Source organism: Heterodontus francisci, chromosome 9, assembly GCF_036365525.1.
Source record: "Heterodontus francisci isolate sHetFra1 chromosome 9, sHetFra1.hap1, whole genome shotgun sequence".
Classification (NCBI taxonomy): Eukaryota; Metazoa; Chordata; class Chondrichthyes; order Heterodontiformes; family Heterodontidae; genus Heterodontus; species Heterodontus francisci.
The window spans coordinates 24,271,107-24,294,121 of NC_090379.1; the positions used below are offsets into that span (position 1 = coordinate 24,271,107).

At 41.5% G+C, this 23,015-nt stretch overlaps 1 protein-coding gene across 2 annotated transcripts in view; it reads left to right on the top strand.

Moving 5' to 3' along the window:
- setd3 (SET domain containing 3, actin histidine methyltransferase) overlaps positions 1-20,243 on the top strand; it is a 166,178-nt gene extending 145,935 nt beyond the window's left edge. For both annotated transcript variants that reach the window (XM_068038705.1, XM_068038706.1), the window contains 3 exons: positions 3,062-3,147; positions 9,107-9,267; positions 10,475-20,243. In XM_068038705.1, coding sequence (XP_067894806.1) covers positions 3,062-3,147; positions 9,107-9,267; positions 10,475-10,948 — 721 coding nt within the window. In that variant the 3' untranslated portion in view covers positions 10,949-20,243. The remainder of the gene's footprint in view (positions 1-3,061; positions 3,148-9,106; positions 9,268-10,474) is intronic.
- Positions 20,244-23,015: the final 2,772 nt, after the last annotated feature.

The window sequence follows — 23,015 nt, forward strand, 5'->3', positions numbered from 1 at the left end:
AGACTCACTGGTCTGTCGTTCCCTGGCTTATCTCTACAACCTTTCTTAAATAGTGGGACCACATTAGCTGTTCTCCAGTCCTCTGGCACCTCCCCCGTGGCCAGAGAGGAATTAAAAATTGGGGTCAGAACCCCTGCAATCTCCACCCTCGCCTCCCACAGCATCCTGGGACACAAATCGTCCGGACCTGGAGATTTGTCCACTTTTAAGCCTTCCAAAACCTCCAATACCTTGTCACTTCCTATGACAATTTGCTCAAGAACCTCACAATCTCTCTCTCTCAGTTCCATATCTACATCCTCATTCTCTTGGGTGAAGACAGATGTGAAATATTTGTTCAACACCCTACCAATGTCCTCTGGCTCCACCCACAAATTTCCCCCTTGGTCCCTAATGGGTCCTACTCTTTCCCTGGTTATCCTCTTCCCATTGATATACTTATAGAATATCTTGGGATTTTCCCTACTTTTACCAGCCAGAGCTTTCTCATATCCCCTCTTTGCTCTCCTAATTGCTTTTTTAAGCTCCATCCTACACTTTCTGTACTCCACTAATGCTTCCATTGATTTGCTCTCCTTGTATTTGCTAAAAGCCTCTCTTTTCCTTCTCATCGTACCCTGAATGTTTCTGGTCATCCATGGTTCTCTGGGCTTGTTGCTCCTACCTATTACCCTAGACTGAACATGTTGGGCCTGTACCCTCCATTTTCTTTTTGAATGCCCCCTACTGCTCTTCTGTAGATTTCCCAACAAGTAACTTTTTTCAGTCTACCTTGGCCTGATCCTGCCTTATTTTACTAAAATTCGCTCTCCCCCAATCCAAAACCTTTTTTTGCAACTTGTCTATTTCTTTCTCCATAACAAGCTTAAATTGTACCATGTTGTGCTCGCTATCACCAAAATGCCCCCCACCAACACATCAACCACCAGTCCGGCTTCATTCCCCAGAATTAGGTCCAGCACTGCACCCTCCCTTGTTGGATCCTCTACATATTGAGCTAAAAAGTTCTCCTGTATACATTTTAAGAACTCCACTCCATCTAAGCCCTTAACACGATGACTATCCCAATTAATGTTGGGAAAGTTGAAATCACCTAATATAATTACCCTATTATTTTTACATACCTCTGCAAATTGTGCACATATTTGCTCCTCAATTTCCCGCTGACTATCTGGGGGTCTATAATAAACACCTAGCAATGTGATTGTCCCTTTTTTATTCCTAAACTCTACCCATAAAGTTTCATTTGATTTGGAGGAAAGTATAGGTGGTCTGATTAGCAAGTTTGCAGACAACACTAAGATTGGTGGAGTAGCAGATAGTGAAGGGGACTGTCAGAGAATACAGCAGAATATAGATAGATTGGAGAGTTGGGCAGAGAAATGGCAGATGGAGTTCAATCAGGGCAAATGCGAGGTGATGCATTTTGGAAGATCCAATTCAAGAGTGAACTATACAGTAAATGGAAAAGTCCTGGGGAAAATTGATGTACAGAGAGATTTGGGTGTTCAGGTCCATTGTTCCCTGAAGGTGGCAACGCAGGTCAATAGAGTGGTCAAGAAGGTATATGGCATGCTTTCCTTCATCGGACGGGGTATTGAGTACAAGAGTTACAGTTGTATAAGACTTTGGTTCGGCCACATTTGGAATACTGCGTGCAGTTCTGGTCGCCACATTACCAAAAGGATGTAGATGCTTTGCAGAGGGTGCAGAGGAGGTTCACCAAGATGTTGCCTGGTATGGAGGGCGCTAGCTATGAAGAGAGGTTGAGTAGATTAGGATTATTTTCATTAGAAAGACGGAGGTTGAGGGGGGACCTGATTGAGGTGTACAAAATCATGAGAGGTATCGACAGGGTGGATAGCAAGAAGCTTTTTCCCAGAGTGGGGGATTCAATTACTAGGGGTCACGAGTTCAAAGTGAGAGGGGAAAAGTTTAGGAGGGATATGCGTGGAAAGTTCTTTACGCAGAGGGTGGTGGGTGCCTGGAACGCGTTGCCAGCGGAGGTGGTAGACGCGGGCATGATAGCGTCTTTTAAGATGTATCTAGACAGATACATGAATGGGCAGGAAGCAAAGAGATACAGACCCTTAGAAAATAGACGACATGTTTAGATAGAGGATCCGGATCGGCGCAGGTTTGGAGGGCCGAAGGGCCTGTTCCTGTGCTGTAATTTTCTTTGTTCTTTTGTTCTTTGATGCCCCCTCCAAGAAATCATCTCTCCTTATTGCAGTAACTGACTCCTTAACTAATATTGCAATGCCCCCTCCTCTGTCTCGCCTGAAGATTCTTTCTCCTGGGATATTGAGCTGCCAATCCTGCTCCTCCCTCAACCATGTCTCCGTGATGGCTACTATATCACAATTCCACGTGTCAATCATTGCCCTTAACTCATCCGTTTTACCTGCAATACTCCTTGCATTAAAGTAGAGGCCTTCCATCCTGGTCTTACTCCCTTGAAAATTACTTCCGCTGTATTCCCTCTGACTTGTTCGCTTTCCTTTGTTTCCTGTGTTTATCTGAAGGAAGATGCATGAAGCCTGGAGGGAAAAGTGAGCAGCAAAAGTACCAAGGAGAAAAAATGTCATACTGAAAGGTTAATGATCACTAATCATTGTGATAATTTTCCACTTTTTGTACTCCGAGAGAAGCACATACTTGCTGGAAGCTCAGTATTGGAATATGCATTCAATTTGCAGCGCACCCTAGTTGCCATCTATTAATTTAAATGGATGAAAACACGGTTTAGCTGAATCATGGGTGCATGACCGTGTATCCAATGTGTGCACCCAGTGTGCGATTCTCTATTTTGGGAGCCAGAAGAGTGGAAAACTTACCCCATCTTTGATGATACTTAATCAGAATGGTCCATCAGTGAATCTCAATCTGTAGCCACTTGCTGTTCATTATACACTATGTACTTAAACTATGGCTTTAAAATTGCTAGGTCATTGCCTGGTTTTCAATTGCTGCACTGATATCCAACAGTACCAAAGGTGAGTTACTTGTTGAAGCTAATGATGTGATTACTCTGACATTCTAACCCATGTGTTTCTGTCAGGTCCAGTGTATTTGCTCTGCACTGCAGTGATCCTCCTATCTCGGCCCAGCTGTTGGCTTTCTTACGGGTCTTCTGCATGACTGAAGGTAAAACCTTTTCCCCATTTTTCTCTTTTTTAAAGCAGGGGATATTGACAGGAATGGTTGTGAGGCAGTAATCTTAAAGGGCTAAAATGACTCCTTTGAACTGCAAGAGATAAACTCAGCAGTTTATAACAGGCCCCTAAAGTGAGATTATTCCTGGGAAGCTATTTGTAATTATGTATACCATTAACTAGGTTTTGGATTTGCTGCTGATGCATGTCTTTTGTGGACATTGGCCAGCACATTCTCTCCTGTAGATGCATAATGATCTTGCTCAATTTTAACTCTTCCACATAATTTACTCCCATCATCAATGACTGTACCTATTGCTATTTCTCAGACTGTCCTCCGTAGTACGAGGTCTGCATTGGGGATGGCAAATTCTTTTATTTATTGCCTTTACTGTAATTGTTAAAAGGCTACCTTGATTTGTCATTTGGATGTATTGAGAACTGCTGTTAATGTTGTCATTTTTCCCACAAGTATTATCTCTTTTTTTTTTCTCCCCAAGTAAAAAGCTTTCTAGGGATTTATGTAATCCTGTTTTATGCACCCTGATTTTTCTTCATTTGTTCTCCACTTATTGTGGACTTCTCCTGTTAAGTCAGGTGCATTTAAAAAAAGAAAGGTTATGGAGACTCCTCCCTGTAACAGTAATTATCCCACAATTCCCCTCTTAAAATAAATGACAATTTATTACATGGGGGAGAAGAGAAGTGTTTGAGTATTTAGTCATTATGTTCTGGACATCATTGTGGGGCAGGCTTAATGGGCCAGCTGGTCTTTTCCGTATGCTCGTATTTTGCTATCTAAGAGTGATTCTCATTTTATGTTGTATCTTTGTAAAGAGTGGTTGCCTTGACCAACCTCTGGTATTACAGACTACCAAGACTGGTTTGAAGCACCTCCAAGTATTTCAGATCAGCTAGGATTCCCAACCCATCTAGTTGTTGTATTTTTTGAGGGTAAGGTTTCACTGGATCAGTCCCCAGTTCATAGTAAAGGGGTTCTGTTCTTGTAACATCAATGTCTGTATGCATAATACAGTGCAACAACTTTTATTTATGTAGTGCCCTTTAATGTAATAAAGCAAGGTGGAGTGGTGTATGGAGATTATTGAGACAATTCCACCATTGCATTATATAATCTGTTAAATGGAAAGTACCAAAAGGGAACTTTTTTCCCCCCCAGTAAGGTTTGCTACTGATATTACATAGAGAACTTTTAAATTAGTAGAACCATGTTAAGTAATCTATCATAGAATGCATAAAATATGAATATAACTACCTTTCATATACTGTTGTATCTTGACAAGTGAGTAACAAATTTGACCAGAATAATAATTTTGAGTATCAAGATGCTGATGGAATTCTGGATTTTTCCCGTACATTCTGCCGATAATGCACCTCCTCTGTCAAATCTAAAGCTGGACGATTGACAGAACATGAGTTGGGATTTGGCTTGAGTTTTGGCATTGACTGCAATTAAATGTTTGTTAGCAGTTTTAATGGTTAATGACTTCATATCATGGAACTTCGAAGTAACAAGAAGAGATTTTATTATTTAATGATCAGACTCTTAATATTTGGTTTACTCAAATGCTTACTCAAAATCTGTACTTTCCAGTTGCAGCAGCCCCCAGGTAAATGAGAACTGCTTGGGTAGATCAGATAGGGTTAGAGGGCGAGGAGATCGGAGGAGGGGCATCAGTTGGGGAGGGGGGAGCAGCAGTGGCCATTTACTTTAAATGTGACGTCGTGATGAACACCCCTGTTTCTCCTGGCTCTACATTTAGATAAGTATATTTCAAAAACACGCCTTGTAAGTAACAAATGATCCCAAGGTCTGGCTTTCCTGAGCGAAGCTGGCGGCGGCTGCTTCAGGGAAACCAATCTTGCATTGGGAATCTCAAGCAGGCGTCAGGCTCTCTGCATTTGCAAATAAGGGGCTTAATGCCTATTTCAGCCTTGGGCACTACACAACAATTTATTTGTCCTTCCCCAAAATGGCAGGCAGTGTACTTCTGGACAAAAATGTGTGCAGGTTTCTTGCCTATCATGCTGGGACCCCAGTAGGCAAGTTAGCACCAGAAAGACTGGTACTGGATGTCCAAATTTATAGATCATTATCTGGTTATTCAATTCATCCTTACTTTGTTATCAAGGGTCAAGATGCATAGGTTCTATGTAGCTAGGGTTTCACAAACTTTGTCAAAGTGTCCTCCTTCCCCACCCATTGAGAGCCATACCATCTCCCAAATTATGTAGAGGGCATTAATTTTCTGCTCTGTATTTGGTGCATTTTCCAGCAATTTATGTTGGACCGTTGACTGACAGAAAGATTTTATAATGTGCATGGGGCAACATATGAATTCAATCTGCGTTCATGTAAGAGGACATACCACACTGGTGATAAATGTTGTGTCAATTAAACTGGTGAAGATAATCAAAAGGCCCTTCTGCATTGCAAATTGTAGGACTAACTTGTTAAACAAATGAAAATAGTTTTTCTGCAGTTTTTTTTGTGAGTTTAAAAACTTGTTTAGCATTTAGTTTCAAGACTTAAAGTAAGCTATTTCAAGGATTACTGATAACTTCCATTATATAGTGCTGTTTAGGGATCCTACCATCTTAAAAACAGCCAGTTGTTGCATTTTGGATTATGTAAAGAAAGTGAGTTTGCTGTGAAAAATGTTGATTTTTTTAAAAATTGCAGAAGGTTAATCAGAATGTGATTGCTGTGAAATTGGCTGATATTTTTAAATGGACTGAGGTTAAACAGAGTTAGGCAGAGATACTAGAGTAGTGTATAGGTACTGAGCAGTTCTTGCTGCTCTGAGTCAGCTTGTTTGCATCAGCCTCTGCTCTCTTCTAGAGCATTACAGCAGAAACATGGAGGGCTCCAGCAAGTGGCAGAACAGTTGCATTACAGACTCCTCTTTAAAGCAGATGGGACCTACTTAAATATCTTTATAAATCAAATAATAAAATGCTGGGATGGGGGGTTATACAGCCACACCAACTCCCTGCTCTGCCCTTGGGACCAGCCAGTGCCCAATAGGGACTGACTGTGCTTGGAATCATGAGATGAACCAATGGGAGATGACAATTAAACAGAAGGCAAGGTGCAGCAGCAACACATGGTTCTGTGGAGACCAGTTGTGTAACAGTCAAAAGTGAGCATTGTGCAGTGACAGTGCTTGTAAGTCAAATTTGATAACCACTTTTCTGGAGCCTGTAATGAGGGAGCGTATCTAGTTTGTATGCTCATGAGGATCAGTTCTTCAGACCTGCCCTGGAAGAGCCACTGACTGCCTCTTTGCTCTTTGTGGGATCTTACTGTATGCGAATTGGCACAATACAACAATTACAACACTTCAAAAGTAATTAATTTGCTGTGAAGGTATTGGAATGTCTTGTGGTTATGAAATGCGCGATGTAAAGTTTTTTGTTTCATGAAGTGTGTTTTGATTATTCTTCCATTCTGTGTGTAGTTTATACTTATCTGCATTAAATTTTTCCTGCCCACTTGCTTATTTTGTCCAACTTGCTCTGTCATTCCTCAAATTCCATTGCCCCTTCCAGTTTGGTATCCTCAGCAAATTTTACCATTTTGCACTATGGATCTCAATCTCTGTCATATAAGTAAATGAGAAGCTGTGATGGTCTCAGCATTGAAGTCTGGGGCACCCCACTGGATGTTCTCCCTTCCACCCTCCCCCTCCCCCCCCCCCTCCCCCCAGCCCAACTCCCCAAACCCGCCACCCGACAATACTCTGCAAGTGAATACTCACTGATTTTTAATCTTCAACCAATTTTTTTATTCAAAACTAGTGTTCACCCTGAATCTCCACTGCTTTGGGTTTGTCTAATAGCTGATATTGTACTTTGGTCCAATGCCTTTTGGAAATGTAAGGGCTTTCCATAGTCCACTTGTGATGTTACTTCCTTAAAGAAGCCAAGGAGGTTGGCCAGGCAGGTTTTTCTTCCTCCTGAATCCATATTGGTTACTATACATAAAAATAGGAGTAAGTCATCCCCTCAAGCCTCTTTCACATTCAATTGGATGATGGTTGATTTGTACCTCGGTCCCATTTATCCGCCTTTGTTCTTTCTCCCTTGATACCCTTACCCAACAAAAACCTATCACTGAGTCTTAAAAATTTCAATTGACTCAGTGGCAACAATCTTTTGGGGAGTGAGTTCCAGACTTCCACGACTCTTTGTGTGAAAAAATGCTTCTTGATTTCATTCCTTAAATGGCCTCGCTCTAATTTTAAGATTGTGCCCTCTTGTTCTGGATTCTCCCACAAGAGGAAATAGTTTATCTATATCTACACAATCGAATGTTTTCATTATTTTAAATACCTCAATTAGATCACCCCTCAACCGTCTAAACTCAAAGGAGTACAAGCCAAGTTTAGCAACCTGTCCTTGTAATTTAACCCTTTAAGCCCTGCTATCATTCTACTGAAATGGAAGAGATAGAAAACCTGGGGGTCAGGTATGAAATTAAAATGTTTGGAAATGAGAGTATAGCTAAAATCTGAAGCTTTTCTGGTCAGTGTTCAAGTCACCAGCAGAGTTCAATTAAAATATCGTGGAAAGCTGAATGATTCAAGAGAACATGATGGGAATTGATGTTAGCTGCATTCATTGTATGAAGTACAACCTTTTTCTGGCCCAGATTTTGTAATGTAAGTTAGTTAATTAATCAAAACATTTCATGGAAATAAATTGTTATTTTAATTTTTTTTTAAATGAGATGATTCCTAAGGATTTATTTTCTGATTACCTCAAGTAAGGTGCATTGCACTGAGATCTCTGGAGATATAGAATGCTTTTAGCATGTCACCTGTTCCATTATTGTGACAGTCTCTTGGTTAAGTTTTATCATTATGTTGTGTTTTAACTGAGTCAAAGGTCACTACATCAGGCATCCTGAAGTACTTTTGAACAGTTGTTACTGTTGTAATGTAGGGAAATATGCAGTCAATTTCTTCACAGCAAGGTCTCACAAACAGCAATAAGATTAATTACTCAATAATCTGTTTTTAATGATGAGGGATAAATGTTAGACAGGATACCGGGACAATCCTCCTGCTCTTCCAAAGTGTTTTGAGTTCTCTCATGCCCACCTGAAAGGGCTGACCTCAGTTTAACATCTCGTCTTAAAGACAGCACCTCCCCAGTATCGTGCCGAAGTGTCAGCTTAGATTGCGTGATCATGTCTTTGAAGTGCGGCTTGGATGCACAACCTTCAGACGCAGAGGCTAGAGTGCCACCACTGAATCATTGTTGACACTCTAATGAAGCATCGAGTAAGTCATTGAAAGTAGTGGTCGCTTCCGGGTTTATCTGGACAGAAGAGTGGCAAACATATCCGTCCCCTTCTTAGTCCTTGCTTCCTTGAAATAATACCAGTGGTGCCCACATCTCATGAGTGAATAAAAAAACCTGAGTGTATAAGCAAATACAGAAAATGCCAGAAATGCACTGCAAATTGGTCAGCTTCTGCAGGTGAAATTTAGGTGAATGTTTAGGATTTAAAAGTGGCTCAGTAAAAATAGATTTGCAGGTTTGCTTAAAATAAAGAAAATAAGGTAACGCTGAATTTGTGTCCTCAACTGTACTGTCAGCCTGAGGCTGACAGTACAGTGATGGAGGAGAAAATCTGTGAGCAAGTCAGCACAAACTAGTCTGTGCATCTCCTTGTAGCCATTAGCACATACCTCAGAAATGAGAGCTTGCTCTCTCAGCTGGGGAACTGGGTACTACTTTAGGGATGCAGAAAGAAGGGGAGAAAAATATCCAAAGATCAAAGCAGGGGACAACGGGGCATATACTACCGTTTTCTTTTCAAATTATAATCGGCTGAAGTTACCTTTATGCTGAAATTGAGCCCCAGGATCTTTGAGCTATCAAAGTTTGAATGCTCTCAATTATAATCTATTTAATTACAGATGAATTGAAAGAACATCTTGTGGGAGAGCATGCAATCGATAAGATCGTTACCTTAGGAAACTCTGATTTCCCTGTAAGCTGGGATAATGAAATCAAACTGTGGACCTTTCTTGAAACCAGAGCTGCACTCCTCTTAAAAACATATAAAACTACCACTGAGGTAAGTTCTGCATATATTATTTTATTACTTAAAAAAGTATTAAAACAGAGAATTTGCAAGTGATCGAGAGATAACCTTATTGATTTAATTTAATATTGCATGTATAAATAGAAACTCAATTTGTGCCTTATAGGATTTATTGTTTTTTTTTTAAAAAAAGGATTGACTCTGTAAAGCTGAATTAACTAGAATGGAAATAGAATTATAGAATGACACAGCACAGGAGGCCATTCGGCCTATCGTGCCTATGCCTTTGAAAGAATTATCCAATTAGCCCCACTCCCCTGCATTTTCCCCACAGCCCTGTAAGTTTTCCAATCAAATATTTATCCAATTCCCTTTTAAAAGTTACTATTGAATTGGCTTCCACCACCCTTTCAGGATCCAGATCATAAAAACTCGTTGCGTAACTGGTTATCAACAATTCTGCCACTCAAAACAGTTTCTCCTTATTTACTCATTCTTGAAACTCTCATCCTTGCCTTTGTTCCCTCTGGACTCCATATTCCAATGCTCTCCTGACCGTCCTCCCATCTTGTACTCTGTAAACTTGAGCTCATCCCAAACTCTGCTGTGTGTCCTAATTCTCACTAAGTCTTGGTCACACATCACCCCTTGTGCTTGCTAACCTACATTGGCTCCAAGTCTGGCAATTCCTAAGTTTTCAAATCCTTCCGACGCCTCACCCCTCCCTATCTCTGTAACCTCCCCCAGCCCTACAATCCTCCCAGATCTCTGCGCTCCTCCAAGTCTCTTGCATGCCCTGGATTTTCTTCGTTCCACCATTGGTGGCTGTGTCTTCCACAGCCAAGGCCCTAAGCTCTGGAATTTCCTCCCTAAACCTCCCTACTTCTCTCCTGCTTTAAGATGTCCCTTAAAACCTAACTCTTGAATGAAGCTTTTGGTCATCTGCCCTAATATCTGCTTGTGTAGCTCAGTGTCGAATTTTGTTTGGTAATAGGTCCTACGAAACACCTTGGAACGTTTTGCTATGTTAAAGTTACCATATAAATACAAGTTGTTATCGAAACCCTTCTCCAATTTAAATATCTCTATTAAATCACCTCTTAAGGAGAACAACCCCAACTCCTGTAGTGTCTCCACGCAACCAAATGTCTGTATCTTTTGGAAATTGTTAAGTCAACATTGTCCATGTGCAATAAATGTCTCCGTCCTCTTCCTCCTCTCTCCCCACCTCTGATTTTAGGATGATAAGTCACTGCTTGAAAATCCAGAGCTTTCCTACCACATCAAGATGGCCATCCAGCTTCGCACAGCAGAGAAGGAGATCTTGGAAAAAGCAGTGCAAAGCGCTGCTTCAAAAAGAGAGCACTTTAGAGAACTCCAGGATAAGGGGGAACCACTTCCCAAATATGAGGAAAGTAACATCGCCATGCTGGAGAACACTGTCACAGACTCCAAAATTCCAATGGTGCTGAGAAATCTAAACAGTGATGATGAAGGAGAGCAGGATTTGAACTTAACGGAAGCCCTGGGCGAGGCAATTGTAGAAAGGGAAGGCATAATGAATGGAGAGAGCACTTTTCCCAATGACACCGATCCCAAAGGGCATGAGAACCCCAAACAAGAAAACAATGCCAAAGAGACTGGAGATGCCAAAAAGACTAGATCAGAAAAGAGTGAGCATGCTAAAACAGTAGAAATTGAAGAACAATCATGAAATATATTGGATAAAGAGGGTTGTCCTTGTGTGAAGTGGAAATGGGAACTCTGAACTTTACAGTAGCTGAAAGCGCAGCACATTTGATCATGTCCTTTTAAGGTGAGACGAGGTGTAGCTGAAGTGGTCATGTCATGAGAGCTTACTTTCTGGTAAAATTTTAGTTTATTTAAAAGAAGTGGTCTTAGCTGCTGGCCAATGTTTGCCTGGTCTCATTGTAGGGTTTGGATATAGGGAGGACTGTCAACCAGTTCAAATGCATTTTCAGCCCAAAAGTCAGTGAATTGAGATTTGTTTTATTTAGCACCTAAAAGCAAGCTTTTGGGTCAAATGAAAAGCAATCTAACATTGAAAAGCTGGTGTAATGTAATTCTTTTTGGTTTAATAACATGCTTATGTTGTTTGGTACACAAGTTTTTTTTAATGTAATATTTTTAAACACAATGCTCATTTTGTTTCTACATATGATTTAAAGTTCCACAGGGGTGCAGACTCATGCACTCAAACCCATCCACAGTGACCACAAGTCGGTTGCCCCTTGTTGACGATTATAATCAGGTGGTTACTATTTCTAGTTTTTGTTTCTTATTGGTGCAAAGAATATCAAGTGGTGGGTGAGTAACCAACTGGTATGTCATAGACTGAATGTCACAGTTCCATATGTCTGCTGCAGACACGTTGTAAACATTAAACATAACCACAAGATGGGGGTTGACGTAGAATTCTGAAGTATGACTTCCAGTGAGGCTCAACTTTCTGACTGGGCAAACTGAAGTGCCAAGCCTTTTACAACCACAGCATAGAAACTCATAAATCTTTAGAAGCTCCAGAGTCTTTGATGATGTTGATTGGTTCATACGTTTGGCACCAGTGTCATCTGCAAACAGTTAAGGAAATCTAGACTAATATTTTCTGTTCTAGTCTGTGATAGTTTAAACCGGTGTGGTCCTTAGTTCCCATGAGAATTTTAGTGCTATTTGTTTGAACTCCTCAACCAGAGGCATATCCCATCTGCAAAAGACCATGGGCAGATGGTTACCAGAAGCTGGGCTTTATTTCACTTCAAATACTGGGGATTATGTGAGGGCTGAGGTTTAATGGCCTTCATAGGTTGGTGACCCAACATGGCCATAGTGTACATGCCTACATCCCTTTTTTTCCACATCTTTATCTCAAGCCATTGGTAATATAACCTCTATCCTAACTAAAGCTGTCATTTTCTTACTTTTAGACTAAATTTATTATTCTGATCATATATTGGATCAGCCTATCCTATTTTGCTGGTTTAAAGTGAAGTAACGATTGTAGGAGAAAAATCATTCTCTTTCAGATATGGAGCAAACAGAACAAATTTTGCGTAGAATGTAGGTACAATTCAATACTGATGCTTAAAATAGATGTTAGGACTTGCATCCATAAACCTTTGATAATTTTCTGGTTCCTCCCTACCCCAGTAACTGAAAATTGCCACCATGTGGTGCAGGGCACGATCTGGTTCGGACTTTGAATAGTTGTATGACTGCAGCTCTGAATCTGAAGTTCAGTTTCGGTTAATATTATGATCGAACTGTCTTTGGGTGTTGACAGTTGAGATATTCTGAGACGCTGCCTGAACTGGCAAGGAACATCGTCCAAGTAAAGTCCACTCTTGATAATTAAAATTATTTGATGATTCAACATTTTTCTTAATACTTGATTCCCAACTGCTAATATTTGTGTTGCTTCATTAAAATTATTGCCTAATTCAGTTATTTTAGTACCGGAATAGACTGTAATCTGAATGGAGTGAATTTGGAAATGTGTAAAAAAAAAAAAAAACCCTTTCGGAGTCTATTGAAAATTTATAGCTCAAACCAGCCCTATATAAATGGGCCATACCAGAATTGATGGTTTGACAGTTAACTTTACATTTTTTGAGGCACAATTGTATTAGTTGTCTTTGAATTATGAGATTGTGGGATTTATTTCTATCATGGTAGTGTAGTGAGCAGGAATTATGCTGATCTCTCTGTATTCTGAGAATCAGGACAATTTGGGAAGATGGCGTAACCATTGGAATGAAAAGGGCTAACGGCTGTGACCATATTCTATAATTTGCACGACTTACTCTATTTGAAAGAATACATGTGAGTTTTGTAAATTCAGCAGCTTCTGTACTGTACGCTTTAATAATTTACTTGGCTGTATTGCTCATTTTAACCCTTTGAAGACTGAAGAGCAAATTTTATTCTGAAGGATTGTCTTTAGTTTCTGATTTGGGGCTGGGAGTGTTCTTTAGCATCTCTCTATGTCTCTGAAATACTATTCACTAATAAGATTATTTGTACTTTATCCTCTAATATTGGACAGTGTGTGAAATACCCTGTATGTTTTATGCTGTTCTTTGAAGAAAATGGAACTATCTGCACTATTCATGTAGGTTTTAGACCAGATGTTTCAACAACCCTCAAAATGTTAAAGGAGATCAATGAATGTGAAACTTTGAAGAACAGGCCAGTGTTTGCAGTGAAATGGCCTTATTTTTCCCTAGAAAGTTCAGGCTGCATTTCCTCTTGAATGTGATTACATTGAAGGATGAAATTAAAGTAGCTCACCACCTAAAGATGATGACTGGGGAGCATTTTGTTGTTGAGAAAAAAATATACTTTCCACTTGCTACTGATCTTGTTTTTATTTGTTTGCAAATTTGTGATTAGTTTCTGGCTACTCTCCACTGTGTTGCAGAAAATGTTGCTCAGATTCGTAAATCACAGCACAAAGGAGAAGTTTTCATCTTAAGGTAGAAAAAAATGAAGATTGCTTCAAGCAACATAACTAATTTTATGTAGGTGTATTTGTATCCTGGTTCAAAAGATCAAATTTATAGAACATTTCTTCTCTGAGGCTACAATGTATTATAACAGCAAAGTATTAACGCAGTGCCAATGAACTTGAATAGGAAGCTTCCTCGCAGGTGGATGGCTGCTCAGAGTATAGTTGGGCTGCAGGTACCTTAAGCCATTATTTAGGAGACCAAGGAAAGTACGTTAACAGACATGTGCCAAGTCAGGTGCAGCTAAGCCAAGCTTACCTCACAAGAAGTATGAGCAGCATCTAAAGGCACTTGTCCAGACTTCTCTTCCAGAGCCACCTAGTTGTGCAGCATAGGTCCCTGTGGGATGAATATAAACAATTTGGTGGATAAATCCTAAATGTGCTGGTGAGTAACCAGCTGTTTCCAAACTATAAGGCCTGCAGTAAGAAGCAAAAGCACACATTATCAATCACAAGAGATCTTTCTTGCACAAATGGAAACTGAATCATCAAGCTGCCAGGGCTGTTGGGGCACATACACCCCATGGGTTGTAGTTTGGACCTAACTGGCCCATGTACAAGTTCACCAGGATCTAATCTGATGGCCTGATGTATACATCTATAGATAACCACTAAAACAAAAGAAAAATGCTGCAGATGCTGAAAATCTAAAATAAAAACACAAAATACTGGAAATGCTCAGATTAAGCAGCTTCTGTGGAGAGGGAAACCGTTTCAGGTCGATGACCTGACTTGAAACATTGGTAGGGATTTTCTTAGAAACGGGTAAGTCCCAACATTGGGACCATAGGGAGTCCCGTGCCTGCATCAGCAGGCAGCTCCACGCCCGCTGTCCAGTTAAGGCTGACTCTCCAAGCTGCTGGCTCAGTCAGAGGGCTGGCAGCTGTGCAGCCTCAGCAGCACCAAGAGAGGTGGCCGCAGCTGAGACTGCAAGGAGAATGAGAAGGTGCCTCCACCTTGAGGCACCCTCGCAGGGTAGTCAGAAATTTTTTTTCTCTGCCGGATCTAGGCAGGCAGGCCCCAACAATAGGAAGGATAACTCCTCCAGTGGCGGCATTGGGGCCACAAGGACCCTCTCCTTGGGCCATGGAATCTCTGGCTCTGATGGCCACACCCCCAGTCCCCTTCCCCTGGGAGGCTGCCTCCATGCAGCTGACAGCCGCCCACTCGGTGGGGGGCTGCTCCACCACTGGCAAAATTGTGGTCCTGGCCCTGGTAAAATGGCCCAGTGGTGGGACTGCGTCAGGGAGCCATCGTGACGTGGCTGTTCCGCATTTGACTGGCCCCCCACCACCCCCCCCCCCCCCCCCGCCTCCTAGCCCAACACCCCGGGGCCAGTAAATTCCACCCATTTTCTCTGTTTCTCTTTCTCTACACGTGCTGCTTGACCTGCTGAGTGTTTTCAGCACTTTCTGTTTTTATTACAGATTACCACTGATGCTTGATGCCTTTAAAACCTGAAAAAGCTTTACTTAGAAGAAAGCATTTGGTCAGTTCCATTAATCGCCTCCAGCAAAACATTGCGTTTATGCTGTAACTGTTTATACATAGAATTCATTTCAGGTTATTTACATCTATTTTTACTAGACTGAAGTTTATGCTTTACTATATTTACCAAATTGTGTATTGAGGTTTAGCTTTAACATCCTACATGTTACAATTTCTAAAAAGAAAAGCTAGAGGAGCTGTTCAGTAACAACCTAATATAGACTGGGATAGTAACCGTGTAAAGGGCAGAGAGGTGCAATAGTTTCTAGAGTGTGTTTTGGAGAATTTTTTACATCAGTATGTTTCCAGTCCAATGAGGAAGGAGGCATTGCTGGATCTGGTTCTGGGGAATGAGGTGGGACAAGGGAATCATGTGTCAGTGGGGGAACATTTAGGGACAGTGACCATAAGGTTAACTGTGGAAAAGACCAGGAGCAATTCAGGGTAAAAATGATTAATTGGGGGAGGGCCAATTTCAGTGGGGTGAGAACAGATCTGGCCCAGGTAAAGTGAAATCAATGATTGGCAGGCAAAGCTGTAACTAAACAATGGGCTGCCTTTAAAGGGGAGATAGTTCAGGTACAGTCAAGGTACATTCCCATGAGGTTGAAAGGTAGGACAAACAAATCCAGAGCTCCCTGGATGACAAAATAGATTGAGAGTAAGATGAAGTAGAAAAGGGTGCATATGACAAATGTCAGGTGGATAATACAATTGAGAACCAGGCTGAATAAAGAAGGTTCAGAGGTGAAGTGAAGAAACAAATAAGAAAAGCAAATAGAGAATATGAAAAGACACTGGCAGCTAACATAAAAGGGAATCCAAGGGTCTTCTATAGGCATATAAGTAGTAAAAGGAGGTGTGGGGCTGATTTGGGACTTAAATGGGGATTTACTCATGGAGGCAGGTGACATTCCTGAGGTACTAAATGAGTACTTTGCATCTGTCTTTACCAAGGAACCATAGAATCATAGAAAAGTTACAACACAGAAAGAGGCCATTCAGCTCATCGTGTCTACGCCGGCTGAAAAAACTAGCCACCCAATCTAAACCCACCTTCTAGCACCTGCTGTATAGCCTTGCAGGTTACAGTACTTCAGGTGTAGGTCCAGGGTTTCTGCCTCCACCACTGATCCGGGCAGTGAATTCCAGACACCCACCACCCTCTGGGTGAAAAAGTTTTTCCTCATCCTCATTCCTCTAATCCTTCTACCGATCACCCTAAATCAGTGCCCCCGGTAATTGACCTCTCCGCTAGGGGCAAAAGGTCCTTCCTGTCTACTCTATCTAGACCCCTCATAATTTTGTACACCTCAATTAAGTCAGCCTCCTCTGTTCTAAGGAAAACAACCCTAGCCTATCCAATCTTTCCTCATAGCTGCAATTTTCAAGCCCTGGCAATATTCTTGTAAATCTCCTCGGTACTCTCTCCAGAACAATTATGTCCTTTCTATAATGTGGTGATCAGAAGTGTACGCAATACTCCAGCTGTGACCTAAACAGTGTTTTATACAATTCAAGCATTACATCCCTGCTTTTGTATTCTCTACCTTGGACAATAACGGAAAGCATTCCATATGCCGCCTTCACCACTTATCTACCTGTCCTGGCACCTTCAGGGACTTGGGGACATGCACTCCAAGGTCTCTCACTTCCTCTACCCTTCTCAATATCCTCCCGTCCATTGTGTATTCCCTTGCTTTGTTTGTCCTCCCCAGATGCATTACCTCACGCTTCTCCGGATTGAATTCCATTTGCAACTTTTCCACCCAGTCAACCAAACCATTGATATTATTCTGGAGTCTACAGCTATCCTCTTCACTATCAACTACTCGGCCAATTTTTGTGTCATCTGCAAATTTTCCAATCATGTCTCCCACATTTAAGTCCAAGTCATTAGTATATACCACAAACAGCAAGGGACCCAACACTGAGCCATGTGGAACGCCACTGGAAACCGCCTTCCATTCGCAAAAACATCCGCCGACCATTAACCTTTGTTTCCTGTCACTGAGGCAATTTTGAATCCAACTTGCCACATTCCCCTCTATCCCATGGGCTTTTACTTTTCTGACCAGTCTGCCATGTGGGGCCTTGTCAAATGGCTTACTAAAATCCATGTAGACAACATCCACGGCACTTCCCTCATCAATCTTCCTTGTTACTTCCTTAAAAAACTCAATTAAGTTAGTAAGACATAACCTTCCCTTAACAAATCTATGCTGATTATCCCTGATTAATCCATGCCTTTCTAAGTGACAGTTTATCCTATCTCTCAGAATTGATTCTAATAACTTGGCCACCGCTGAGGTCAGACTGACCGGCCTATAATTATTTGGTCTGTCCCTCGCACCCTTTTTAAACAATGGTATAACGTTTGCAGACTCCAATCCTCTAGTACATCGCCTGTATCTAGTGAGGATTTGAAGATGATCCTCAAGAGCATCCGCTATTTCCTCCCTGGTTTCCATTAACAGTCTGGGATACAATCCGTCAGGTCCTGGTAATTTATCCACTTTCAAGGATGTCAGATCCTTTAGTAATCCCTCTCTCATTATGCTTATCGTATCTAATATTTCACACTCCTTTTTAACTACAATGTCTGCATCAACCCTCTCCTTTGTGAAGACAGAGACAATGGTCTCTGAGGCATTGGTAGAGCAAAGAAACATGTTTCAACAGAATATCTAAAGCTCAAGTAACAAGGTTGTGTTTCTGATTTAAAGAAAAAACTTGCTTAAATACTAGTGCTTCATTATCACGAATTGGTGGAGATTTAGCAACCCTTTTAGAGTACAGCTGAAACTAGCTTCAGATAAATCATTTAATGGCTGTTTTGTATAAGCTTACTTTTAGGCCAATTGAAATAAAGTAGGTTAATTAAAATTACAATACAATGTAGCATTTTTAAATGATAAATTCATTCATTCATTAAGAACCCTGCCCACATCTTCTGCATCCACACATAAGTTACCTTGTACATCTCTGATGGGCCCTACCCTTTCCTTAGTTATCATCTTGCTCTTTATGTACTGATAAAACATCTTTGGGTTGACCTTGATTTTACCTGCCAATATTTTTTTTTATGTCCTCTCTTTGCTTTCCTAATTTCCTTTTTTATTTCATCCCTGCACTTTCTATACTCTTCTAGGCTTTCTGAAGTATTAAGTTTTTTGTGACTGTCATAAGCTTTCTTTTGCTGCTTTATCTTGCCCTGTATGCTCTGGATTTGGCAGCAGCACCCTTTTTCTTGGTGGAGACATGTCTACACTGTTCCCGTAGAATCTCGCTTTTGAATGCCTCCCACTGATTCACCACTGATTTTGCTTCAAGTAGCTGTATCCAGTCCACTTTTGCCAGATCACCCCTCAGCTTCAGGAATATGATGATGTCCAAGTTATAGTGAAAGAGGAGCTGGTTGAGTCACTTGGATGGGCTAAAAATAGATAAAGAAAAGGTATCAGATAAGCTGACTGTACCTAAAGTTGTGGGGAGACAGTGGCGTAATGGTAATGTCGCTGGACTAGTAATCCAGAGGCCCAGGCTAATGCCCTGGGGACTTGGGTTCAGATCCCACCAAGGCAGATGGTAGAATTTAAATTCAATTATTTAATAAATTCAATTAATTAATACAAATATGGAATTGAAAGCTAGTCTCAATAATGGTGCCATGAAACTATCATCGATTGTTGTAAAAACCCATCTGGTTCACTAACGTCTTTTAGGGAAGGGAAGGAAATCTGCCTACGTGTGACTCCAGGCCCATAGCAATGTGGTTGACTCTTAACTGCCCCCTGAAATGGCCTAGCAAGCCACTCCGTTCAAAGGCAATTAGAGATGGGCAACAAATGCTGATCTGCCAGCGACACCCACATCCCATGAAAGAATTTTTAACAAGTTGTTACCAGGACCGAATGAGATGCATCCAAAGATGCTGAGGGAAGTAAGGAAGGAAACTGTGGAGGCATTGGCCATAATCTTCCAATCCTCCTTGGATACAGGGGTGGTGCCAGAGGACTGGATAATTGCATATGTTCAAATAAGGGTGCAAGGATAAGCCCAGCAACTATAGGTCATTCAGTTTAACCTTGATGCTGGGAAAGCTTTTAGAAACGATAATTCGGGACAAAATTAACAGTCATTTGGACACATTTGGATTAATTAAGGAAAGCCAGCACAGATTTGTTCAGGGCAAATCATGTTTAACTAACTTGTTTGAGTTTTTTGATGAGATAACAGCGTTGATGAGGGTAATGGGGTTGATGTGGTGTACATGGACTTCCAAAAGGCATTTGATAAAGTACTACATAACAGGCTTGTCAGCAAAGTTAGAGCCCATGGAATAAATGGGACAGCAGCTACATGGATACAAACTTGGCTGACTGACAAGAAACAGAGTAGTGGTGAACAGTTGTTTTTCAGACTGGAGGAAGGTATATAGTGGGGTTCCCCAGGGGTCAGTGTTAGGACTCCTGCTTTGCTTGATATATATTAATGATCTAGACTTGGATGTACATGACACAAAATGTGGAAATATTATGAACTGTGAGGAGGATAGTGATAAACTTCAAGAGGACATAGACTGGTGGAATGGGCGGACAAGTGGCAGATGAAATTTAATGCAAAGAAATGTGAAGTGGTTAATTTTGGCAGGAAAAACCGAGGCAATATAAATTAAAGAGTACAATTCTAAAAGGGGTGCAGGAGCAATAGGCCCTTGGTATTTGTGCACAGATCATTGAAGGTGGCAGGGCAGGTTGAAAAAGCATAGGGGATCCTGGGCTTTATAAATATGGACATAGAGTACAAAAACAAGGAAATTATGATAAACCTGTGAAAAACATTGTTTTGGACTCAACTGGAGTATTGTTTCCAGTTCTGGGCACCACACTTTAGGAAGGATGTGAAGGCATTTGGGAGGGTGCAAAAAGATTCATGAGATCCAGGAATGAGGAACTTCAGTTATGTTGGCTGGGATTCTATGGGCCCCCAGAGGTGGGAAAGGAGGCGGTGGGGGACATGGAGTATTGTGGCAGGGGGGGGGGCATGAAGGGGTAGTGGGCCCTTCACCAAGCGATCTTCCTGGGGGCGGGATAGGTCGACAGCCTTCCCACCCAGAGGCCAATTGAGACCATTAAGTGACCTATTAAAGGCCTGGTGGCAAGATTCCAGTGGTGGGGTGGGGGGCCTCCACCATGAGGGGAGGATGCCTTGCAACACTCGGTGTTCTCCCTGCAGGCTTTGGGATGGGGGGGGGCCTCCTCTGGGCAATTTGAGGCATGTGGAGGACCCCCACTGGGTACAACTTTACCCCCTGGGCCCCGTCCCCCTGGACTTCACAACCACCCGCCTCGCCGGGGCCTTCCGGACTGGCCCTGGTGACCTTGTCTCACCTACTTGTCCGGGCTTCCAACGCTGGGCCTGGCTCCAAGGCCTCTGCAGTACCGGCAGTGTCCACCACTCCCCGATGGCGTTGCTGAGATGCCAGTCTCTGATTGGCCGCATCTCATGGAGGTGGAATCCCCGTTTTTAAAGGAATAGGGATCCTGGCTCATGAATCTTTAACTGAAAAACACCAGAGGATCGTTCGGGGGCTGCAAAAGTGCAGAGGCAGAGTCTCTAGCAAAATCTAGCCCATGGATTGGTTGGAGAAACTGGAGCTGTTCTCCTTGGAGAAGAGACAGTTGAGAGGATTTTTGCTGGAGGTTTTCAAAATCTTGAGGGGCCTGGACAGAGTAGATAGGGAGAAACTGTTTCCATTGGCGGAAACATCCAGAACCAGAGGACACCGATTTAAGCTGATTGGCAAAAGAAACAACAGCAACATGAAGAAAAACTTTTTTACATAGCAAGTGGTTAGGATCTGGAATGCACTGCCTGTGAGTGTGGGGGAGGCCGATTCAATCAAGGCCTTCAAAAGAGAACTAGACAATTATCTGAAGAGAAACATTTGCAGGGCTACGGGGAAAAGACAGGGGAGTGGGATGCGGTGAGTTGCAGGCTGAATGGCCCCCTGCTGTGCTGTAGCCATTATATAATTCTAAAGTCACTGATCACTGAAGATAGCTAGAAGTTGCTGTGGTGGTGTTCCTATGCAGCCTACAAAAAGCTACAATTATGGTTAAACTTCATGTGACTGGCCACTGTTATCATCTGATTTCTCCCCCTTGCTTTTTTATGCCCCCAATCCTGTACTCTCATTCACAAAGTTGCATGACAACTAAATCAATGTTCACCACGTCAATTAAGGTAGCAAAGAAAACAACGTTTTGATTCATGAGCAACTGTCAAGCAAAGGCTTCTACTGTTGAAAGGGCTTAAGTGTACAATACTTTGTAGGAGGAAGAAAAGATTTGGACTAGGCAATGTCAGTTGCTTGACCATTTTTGATCTGTGACATCAAAACCATATGCATGGTATTACGAAAGTACTTCCATTTTTTGTTAATTTATTTTGAGGTCTTGGGTTTTAAAACTGAAAAGGATTCCATAGATGCTGGACTTTGTTTTTTTTTTAAAAAGAGGTCATCGGAAGGTCTTTTGGATTTGGATTGTAAACAACCCTTACTGGAGATCACCTGCTAAAATAAACAACATTTACTGGAAGTCACCTGTCTTCAGTTAAGTACCCAGCAGGGGCTTTCTGACTTGGGGAAGATGTTTATGGAGAAGTGACAGATCAAGATTTATAGGGGTCAGGAGCCTTGAGATATTGTTTTTGGTTTTGCCTTGGACAGTGGGTTGGGGTGTGGACAATGTTTTGAAAGGAGTTTGAAAATCAACCTGCCAAGGACAAAACCCCAGCTCAGCCTTTTCCATCTCTTTGAAAAGCCTGCCAGCTTTTCCATCTCTGAAAAAACCCTGCGTATTCAATGTACTAACCAAAACCCTTGATGCTGCATTCCTCCTGAAAGGCCTGCCAGAAACCCCTGTTGCTGCATTTCTCCTGGAAAGCCTGCCAATTTGATCTTCAGTGTCGCCTGAAAAGAACTGTTCTTGAAAGATCCCAGTGACAGCCATCTACAAGCCAGAATAAAGGGACAACTGACGTTTTTCCACATCTCTTTTTTTTTTCTTCAAGAATTAGCAAGGTTTTGGCCAAAGTATTCTTTATTTGTCTTTTTTGTAACGGAGCTCTAAAGAGAAAATCTCTTTATTTTTTGGTTAACTGGTGTGTATGTGGGGGCTAAGGTAAAAAGGGAACTTTCATGTTTTTCATGCTTTGCTTCGTTACTGATTAAATCTTGTTTTATAACAAACTGATAATTTTGTTGGTTGTTCATGAAACCTGGTTGGTGTATTTTATTCTGGGATAAACAGTAGGGTATATGATTGACCTTATCGGTAACTGGGTAAATATTTAAATATATGTTGTGACCTGTGGAGAAGTAGAACTAGAAAAGACAGTGCACTCCTCCCACCTCGGTCGTAACAACGGGCAGGCAGCATTTTCTTTTTTTTAAACTCTTGAGTAGAGTAACCTGCAAAAATACAGGTCAGTAACTTTTTCAAACCAAAATCAACTTTGCTAGTGAACACTTAACTTGAAAATTGTTAGAAATCTCAATACTGAGAAAAGATGAGCTGCTTCTCACCATCTATACAAAGCAGTCTTTGCTTTTATTATAAGACAATTGAGTGATCGCTGGTACAAGACTGCAGTGCAGATTGATGAAAGAATATTGCACAACTGGGCCATATTCTTAATACAATAGAAATAAATTGGAAAAAATACTTGAATATTTCTGTTCTTTGTACCATGGAAT